Here is an 8,901-nt window from a genome sequence, read left to right as displayed (position 1 = left end):
AGAGACTGGTTGGACCCGTCTGTCCAGTCTTACAGTGGGCTTTGATGAGGTGTGCGAGTGTGTGTCTCACCGCGGGCTGTGGTGAGGTCATCGTTGGGCAGGTTGTTGTAGTTCCCACAGAGGCCACAGGGGGTGCCATGGTGCTGTTCAGACATCTTCAGATATACTCCGCTCCCCCCGTCCCACGCCAGAGAGAAGCCAAACACGCTCTTCACCAGCAGGTAGTCAGCCAAACGCTCTATAAACACACCTCCTATAGTCTGGGGTAGGATCAGCCTACACACACACAGATTTTTTTTTTTTTTTACGATGCTTTATTGTCACATACACCAGATAGGTGCAGTGAAACATATTGTTTTACAGGGTCAGCCATAGTAGTACGGCGCCCCGGGACAAAATGAGGGTTAAGTGCCTGGCTCATGGGCACATCGACAGATTTTTCAACTCGTCAGCTTGGGTATTCAAACCAGCGACCTTTCGGTTAATGGACCAACGCTCTAACTGCTAGGCTACCTGCCGCCCTACACACACACACATTATGAAGCACAAACACACACACCTGCGACCCCCCTGGTGGACTTGGTATCCAGAGATGTGGATCTCCTCCTCGTTGGGGAAGAAGAGACTGAGAGCCCTGGGACAGGAGTACACACTGCCCTCACACATACGGCTGTTATGGACCCACACTGTGTACTGTGGTGTGGCTGAGCGGCAGTCCTGGGCCAGTATGTAGGAGCAGGTTCCAGGGTAGTAGAAGTAGCTGCCATCGAACGTCTCATAGTGGTACTGACCCCAAGACCTGCATATCCCATCTCTGTCCTGGCCCTGGTTAGGAACTACACACACACACACACACACACACACACACACACACAGAGTTGTGTATGCTTATCTCAACTCTGAATCAGCTTGCAGGTGCACTGGTCTGTCTTTGTGTGTAGGAGGCTATGGAGAGGTTGGTTGCTCACAGTGCCAGCTCACTAAAAGCTGCTCAGTTCCAGGAAACCCCTGTCTCTGCACTATTCCCAGACCTGCCAACTAGACCCACTGTGTAACAGTGGTGGTGCTGTGGTGGTACTTTAACCAGGTAGGTATTTGGTTAACAGGAACACTGTGTAACAGTGGTGGTCCCTGTCTGCCATACCCGGGACAAGAACCCAACAGCAACATTTCATATTACCGTTGCGCCACCAAACCCACCAAAACCAACCATAGTTGGGCAAGGGAAACACTAATTAAATTCTCAGGCAAGCTACAAGTATAGAGGCTGTACTAGATCCAGTTCTGATGTAGTCTACAGAAACTCAACCCTAATCTTTCAGACTTAATCACACACTATATGGACTAGGGGGTGTTTGTGTGTATGTGTGTGTGTGTGGTTATTAATTTAATGCAGCTTATTAATGATTGTTGATTGACGTGTCAGTCTAACCCTCATGTAGACACACACACACACACGCACTAAGCACACACAAAAATGAGACATGCATTGTGGAGTGTGTGTGTTACTCACTGATCTGGCAGCGGTCTCCGAGGGCCTGGAACTGTGCACAGTCACACACGCCCCCCTCCTGACACCAGCCCCCATTCAGACAGTCACAGTACTCTGGTAAAACACACGCAATCTTTCCTCAATCTTCTCTGGAAAGACTTTTGAGAACAAATGATTCTTTACAAGACAGACTGCTTTTCAGTCTTTTCTGTAGCCGCGTTGACCCAACCTCACCCTGTGTGCGTGTGTGTGTCTACCTGAGGAGGCATCGCGGGCCGTGTAATTATGTAGAACACTGCGAGGGAGAGCTGCTTCAGAGAGAAGAGGACTGAATGTCTGGAGAGGAGAGAGCACTGGTGAGCACACACATACATACCTACCAGTCCCAGTTTGTGAATCTGTCACACTGTGTGTTCAGTGTGTGTAGTATGTGTGTATCCAATGATGTAGTGGTAAAGAAATAGGTAGCCTGTCGCGGTGAAACAAGTAACAATCTGTACTTTCAATGCTATTTTTCTGTAAAAGGTGGGTAACAACCGTGCAAAACAAAATGTGGCCTTTACCCTCCACTACACCGCTGTGTATCTCTAGCCCTGTTAGTGTAGTTGCCCCAGTGTGTGTGTGTGTGTGTCCTACAAAGGCATCTTTGTGCTGGTCAGTGTGTTGAGTGAGTCCTGACCTCTGGTTCTCTTAGGTGTAGTGTACCTACCTCCTCCCCTAGGAGATCCCGTTTCCTCCGCAGTGCATTAGCCCTCCTGCGTGCACACACACACACACACACACACACACACACACACACACACACACACACACAGAGAAACGTACATTATGAAAAGAAACATGCAAACTGAAGTAAAATGTACTTAAGACCACTTGAATACAGCCAAACACACACACACACCAGCTTGGTCATGACATTGAATTAATAAATCCCCGGAGGGGATGAGTCTCTCTTTTCCTTTCATCCACTCATCTCACCTCTGAAGTCTTCCGTCTGTCTCTGTCAGTTGGCTCTGAGCTTCTAAACACAAGAAAATGCCATCAATAAAACATCCCACACACTGTCACAATGTACAGGCTCCCATATCACTATCACAATGTACAGGCTCCCATATCACTATTACAATGTACAGGCTCCCATATCACTATCACAATGTACAGGCTCACATATCACTATCACAATGTACAGGCTCACATATCACTATCACAATGTACAGGCTCACATATCACTATCACAATGTACAGGCTCACATATCACTATCACAATGTACAGACTCACATATCACTATCACAATGTACAGGCTCACATATCACTATCACAATGTACAGGCTCACATATCACTATCACAATGTACAGGCTCACATTTCACTATCACAATGTACAGACTCACATATCACTATCACAATGTACAGGCTCACATATCACTATCACAATGTACAGGCTCACATTTCACTATCACAATGTACAGACTCACATATCACTATCACAATGTACAGGCTCACATTTCACTATCACAATGTACAGACTCACATATCACTATCACAATGTACAGGCTCACATATCACTATCACAATGTCCAGGCTCACATATCACTATCACAATGTACAGACTCACATATCACTATCACAATGTACAGGCTCACATATCACTATCACAATGTCCAGGCTCACATATCACTATCACAATGTCCAGACTCACATATCACTATCACAATGTGGGGCGGCAGGGTAGCCTAGTGGTTAGAGTGTTGGACTAGTAACCGGAAGGTTGCGAGTTCAAACCCCCGAGCTGTCGTTCTGCCCCTGAACAGGCAGTTAACCCACTGTTCCCAGGCCGTCATTGAAAATAAGAATTTGTTCTTAACTGACTTGCCTGGTTAAATAAAGGTAAAATAAAAAATAAATAAATAAAAATGTACAGACTCACATATCACTATCACAATGTACAGACTCACTATCACAATGTCCAGGCTCACATATTACTATCACAATGTCCAGACTCACATATCACTATCACAATGTACAGGCTCACATATCACTATCACAACACATAACAAATATATCTACAACAACAGACATCTAATCTTCACAATGCAGAACCATTCCAGCATATCAGTAGAATCAGTATTGCACATATTTAAACAGCATAAATAACAAGTATTTACACAACTACAGTGTCGGTTGATAATAATAACAGTAAAATGATCCGATATTTCATAATGTTCAAACGTTAATAAACTTTTTAAATCGAGATCACGGATATAGCGCAGATCCTAAATTGCTGGCCTCTGAAATTAAGTTAGTAGGCTATAGCACATTTAAAATGTCAAAAGTGCTGAAAGACTGGATAAATGAGACAGCTGTAAAAATGATGAAATTGGGATTATGCGCATGTGTCGTTAGGAGACCCACCTTGTGCTGTCAGCAGCTGGAGGACTGAATACCACGAAAGAAGAAACAGTTTGACTCTCCGCGGACCGTTCATCTCAGAGCTCATCCACCCGGAGGTTAACGGAACATTTCACAGGACAGACTGGGGAGTAGTGATCTCTTTTCGTTACCGAGTTTCCCGCGGTTGACATCCACGCGCACAGAGGAAGTTGAGCGAGCCCCTCAGATGGATGATGAGTGCACTTGCGCGCAGGTGTTGGGTGTGTGTGTGCGTGTGTGTGTGTGTGTGCATAGTTTTTGTACCAAACAAGTGACATCAAACCAATTGAAAGACGGAAATACCGCAACTCTCTGCACAGGAAAATAGTGGCCTAACTGAAGTAGATATATTATCTGAGATTAGGACATTACAAATGCAATAACTGAATAATGTAGCCTACTTTTGATTTTTTTTTAAATGTAGTCCTACTTTAAGGTTCAATCTGTATGATTTTCAGTAATTCAACTTTAATTTTATTAGAAATAAGATCGATCGTGTGTGTGTGTGTAACTGTGTGTGTGCGTTTTATATATATATATATATATATATATATATATATATATGTGTGTGTGTGTGTGTGTGTGTGTGTGTGTGTGTGTGTGTGTAAGACTTTGACTCCCTCTGCTGGCCAGTGATGTGAATCTGATGTGAGTGAAGATTTACAGAGCAACAATCTTAGAATGTTTAATAACATAGTATAATGTACATGTTTCACAGTATTATCATGATATATACATGCTAATGTCCCAGATAGTAATGTGTCTTAAATACTTTACACAGTAGAGGAGGGGTTTGGGAGGGGGGGGGGGGGGGGGGGTCATGAATGGTGGATGGGTATCAGGGTTTGGGAGTTTATAAGTGGGTAGGAGTAGAAGGGCAAAGTCAGTATGCATCAATATAAAGTAGTCTTCTACAGAGAGCTGCCTAGGGATGTGACATCACTTCCTGGCAGCCAGCTCAGCGTTGACTTCATCCTCTGCTTTGAGGCCATGCCATTGAGCAATGGGCCGGCGGGGGTTGGCCAGCATGTCTGACCAATGACGGAGCTCTGTGCCGCTGCTGGCTCCGCCTAGAAAAACCTTCCCGATAGCGTCATTCTTCCCAATCTTATCATAGTCCAAAACTGTCACTGCTACCTGCACCTTCTACACACACAAACACAGACACAAACCTATGTTCGAAGGGCCTCAATGAGGAAGGATTCATTGTAGTAAGGGATGAGAGAGAGAGAGTGCATGTGTGTTTGTGCGTGTTTTTGTGTGGTGAGAGAGGATACCTGTATCTGTTCGAAAGGCACCTCGAAGCTGAAGGACTCATTGTAGTAAGGGTTGAGAGTGTTCTTCTTGATGCTGGTTTTCTTCTTCTTCAGTCTCTTTCCATTCTGCAGAAGGTGTATCTTTACATAGGGGTCTGACAGAGGAGACAGAGATCAGCCTAACACACACACACACACACACACACACACTCACACACACACACACACACACAGCGCCTCACCTGATAGTCCTCCTACGTCCATCTTCTTTAGGTTTTTGGCCTCGAGGACGACAATGCTTAGTTTCCCTGCTGTAGGAACGTACCTCAGAGAAAGACAGATATCACCCAGACGCTCTGACTGGAGAGAGAGAGAAAGGGGAGTGGGGAAGGGAGAGGGAGAGCGAGGGTAAGAGGTATGGGAGGGGGAATACTGACATTTTTGTTTTCTTCTTTCTTTCTGTGAATTATTTGTTTAATTTTGTGGGGTTAAATGATTTGTAACTTTTTGACTTTCTTTCCTATTTATCTATATATATATATATATATATATCTTCAATATATATTTTTTCACCATATTCCTAATTTCTCCATTCTCACCTCCTCTTTCTCTGCCTTCTTCAGTTCCCGCCACTCCTGTGTCATCTGACTGAAGTCCAGGCTGCTCATTGGTACTCGTAGCGCTCCAATAGCGTCGTGTTTAGAGAAACGGTCAAAGTCATACACTGTCATCACCAGAGTCCTGCCTCCCAGTTCACTGTACGGTACCTACACACACACATACAGTATGCACACACACACACACACACATACACACACAAACACTTTGTTGAATGTGGAGTCAGTGTTAGGGTCAGAGGTCAGGAATTAGGTGTACCTTGAAGGTGAAAGTCTCATTGAAGGTTGGGTTGAGTGTCTTCCTGTGGACTTTAGTCTCAAACTTCCTCTTCTTGTCTGGCAAAAGGTAGAGTTTAACATACGGGTCTGAACTTCCCCCAACGTCCATGGCAGGGAGATCACAGGCCTGCAGGATACCTACTACCAACTACAGACAGGAGGGGGGGGTAGAGGGTAGGGTGAGGAGACGGTGAGGAAAGAGGGAGGAAACAGGGAGAGGGAGAGAGAATTTACCCACATCTATATCATGTCTCTGATGGAGTGATTTGTTGTTCCTCAGACTGGTTAATCTGCTGTTCCACTTGGTTAGCTGAATCAGATGTGTTAGAGCAGGGATTGAAACAAGGAGTCTTCACCGTGTTCTCTGTGAAGTTGTAGTCCATTGAGAACTCCAGTCTGCCCAACTTCACTTCCTCTTTAGGCTCCTCCTCCTCCCTGCCAGTCAATCCGGTCTCTGTGTCACCCTCATCCTTCAGGGGCTAAAGGACACACACACACACACACACACACACACACACATATACACACATAAATGAAACCTGATACTCAGTAACCAGCAGAGACATACACAGCCTCAGTTGTAATTAGCCGCGCTTTTTATGAAACGTTTCTGTGCAGCGCTCCACAGGGAGTTGATACTCTGCTATGTGTGTGTGTATGTATACCTCAGAGGTGCCTCCCTCCAGCTCAGTGTCCATGTTCAAGCCCTTCTTCTCCTTCTCTGTGTCCTTGTCTTTCTTCTTCAGACATTTCCTCCAGACACACAAACAGCATGACAACACCAGACACACACTCACCACGCATAGAGCTCCTATAGCCCATGAGGGCACTGCGCACGCACGCACGCACACACACACACACACACACACACACACACACACACACACACACACACACACACACACACACACAGTTAATAATACATTAATAGCAAATGTTTTACATAACACAGGAGGGTTTCACTAGCTTGTGAGAGTATTTTATTTCTCAGTTGAGTACTTCAACTGCACTTGGTTCTAAAAATGAACTTAGTGCTACGAAGGCTCTAGAGACCCACCCCTGATTGGTTGTTACTCACTGTGGAGGGAGTGCAACTCGCTCATAAACTTTGTGGAGGTGTGGCCTCCGGGCCCAGGTTCTGGGGTTGCAGAGGCATTGGGGTTGATTAACAGGTGTGAGGGGCTGGGCTGTGCCGGGGTGGCCCTACGACTACTTGTCATCATCTAGAGAGAGAAAGACACAGAGAGAATGACAAACTTTTCAAATAGACACTTATTACAAAACTAGTGTGGAATACTGTATATTAATGATCAGCACCAAGTTTGGAGAAACATCCAGCCGTATATGTGTTATAGAGTGGTCATAGTTGTGTGTGTGTCAGACAGCCTCTTGTGTTTCTGCTGGTCTGGCACTAAGGCCAGCTGTACATAAGATACACAACCCTGTCCCCTGTCAAACCTGCTGACAACACAACACATGGGGGGGAGGTGTGGAGGAAGAGAGGGGGACAGAGAAAGGACATCATGAGTGTCTGATCTCTGGAGAGAGGAGGTGAGAATGTTTTTAGTCCAGAGTAGGGACGGTTCCAATTCACATCCTACCCCTTCACTTTGATCCCTACCCCTTCACCTTGATCCCTACCCCTTCTGTGTTTTTCAGATCTGAGTCTGGGAAACTGACTCACTCAGCTCTTAACCTTCATCAATGTTAGCAGAAAATATTCAATGAAGACAGTCTAGCATTCTATAACTAGTGTAAAACAACATGTGACAATATATGTATATTTTTAAATGTAATACGCAATGACATTGATATCATCATGTCATCACTAGAGACACAACTACACTAATCACTGTTGCTAATCAGGAAGAAAATCACTTTGGATTTATTTAGGATGTTTTGCTTGTCTTCCGCATGCTATGCTACTAATAGGTAATACTACAAGTGCATGACAAGTCACTTCCATAGTGGATTGTCTCATAACGAGTTTGTTCCATCATGGCGAAACTCTGTCACTCACTCTAACCCACTCTCTTAGGTCCTCACTATAACTAAGAAGTTAGACCTGCCTGATTAAATAAAGAGTTAAGCTGAAGATAACATACTGTAACATACTGTAGATGGTTCGGATATCCCCCCATTTACAACCAAAACTGGAAATGACATTAACCCTGATCCACAGTCAAATTTCTATCCCTAAACCAACATTGCAACCCTGACCGACTGTAATCTAACATTTACCCAAAATTATAACCCTAACCCAACTACACCCGTCACCTCAACCACCATCACTGACCACACCTTGGGAGAGAAAGAGAGAGTTAGAAAGAGAGGCGAGAGGGAGTCTTACCTTTGTGTGTATGTCCTGGCCTTGGTTCTGACTGGCTGCAGGGTCGAGAGAGGTATGACTCTCAGGTACACACACAAAGAGAGAGAGAGAGAGAGAGAGAGAGAGAGAGAGAGAGAGAGAGACAAAAAGAGAGAGAGAGAGAGAGAGAGATGACAGGATGAGGAGAGGATCAGAAAAGAGGACGGGAGGTGAGGAGGGGTGGCAGCTTCTTGTTGTTTGTTTTAACCTTCTGTTCATTCAGCAGAGTCTCTGAGACAAGGAGCACAGGTATGACAGGAAAGAGGGGAATGAGAGCAAGAGAGAAAGGAGAGAGAGGGCATCTCTGGTTGGCTGTGTGAACGTGTGTGTATTAGTATGGGGATATGTATGCTGTCCGATGGGGTGGGTCCCAGGGGGTTGAGTCCCTCTAATCTAAGCCCTGCTCCTTGTGACCTCTTCTGCGCCCTTACAGGTCACCTTCGCTGGGACATTGGACAT

The 8,901-nt window shown here is 45.1% G+C and overlaps 2 protein-coding genes across 2 annotated transcripts in view; both read right to left on the bottom strand.

The window, feature by feature from the left end:
• The window catches only part of otogl (otogelin-like), a 66,925-nt gene extending 62,781 nt beyond the window's left edge, over positions 1-4,144 (bottom strand). Inside the window, exons 1-7 of the mRNA XM_036934224.1 lie at positions 3,905-4,144; positions 2,471-2,513; positions 2,202-2,247; positions 1,750-1,828; positions 1,514-1,606; positions 560-836; positions 71-276 (exon numbers count right to left, since the gene is read on the bottom strand). Of these exons, the coding sequence (XP_036790119.1) occupies positions 71-276; positions 560-836; positions 1,514-1,606; positions 1,750-1,828; positions 2,202-2,247; positions 2,471-2,513; positions 3,905-3,989 (829 nt within the window). The 5' untranslated portion in view covers positions 3,990-4,144. The remainder of the gene's footprint in view (positions 1-70; positions 277-559; positions 837-1,513; positions 1,607-1,749; positions 1,829-2,201; positions 2,248-2,470; positions 2,514-3,904) is intronic.
• A 599-nt stretch (positions 4,145-4,743) lies between these two features.
• LOC110496246 (synaptotagmin-1) lies at positions 4,744-8,901 on the bottom strand. Its single transcript, XM_036934208.1, has 11 exons — positions 8,874-8,901; positions 8,371-8,375; positions 7,533-7,535; positions 7,153-7,297; positions 6,740-6,903; positions 6,431-6,553; positions 6,055-6,222; positions 5,778-5,945; positions 5,421-5,538; positions 5,200-5,333; positions 4,744-5,068 (listed from the first exon to the last, which is right to left on the bottom strand). The coding sequence occupies exons 1-11, from the start codon at positions 8,899-8,901 to the stop codon at positions 4,862-4,864; spliced, it is 1,263 nt and encodes a 420-aa protein (XP_036790103.1). The 3' UTR covers positions 4,744-4,861.

The sequence above is a fragment of the Oncorhynchus mykiss genome, chromosome 2, assembly GCF_013265735.2.
Source record: "Oncorhynchus mykiss isolate Arlee chromosome 2, USDA_OmykA_1.1, whole genome shotgun sequence".
Lineage (NCBI taxonomy): Eukaryota > Metazoa > Chordata > Actinopteri > Salmoniformes > Salmonidae > Oncorhynchus > Oncorhynchus mykiss.
Note: the sequence above shows the minus strand (reverse complement) of the source record. Positions and strands in the feature narration are given on the sequence as shown.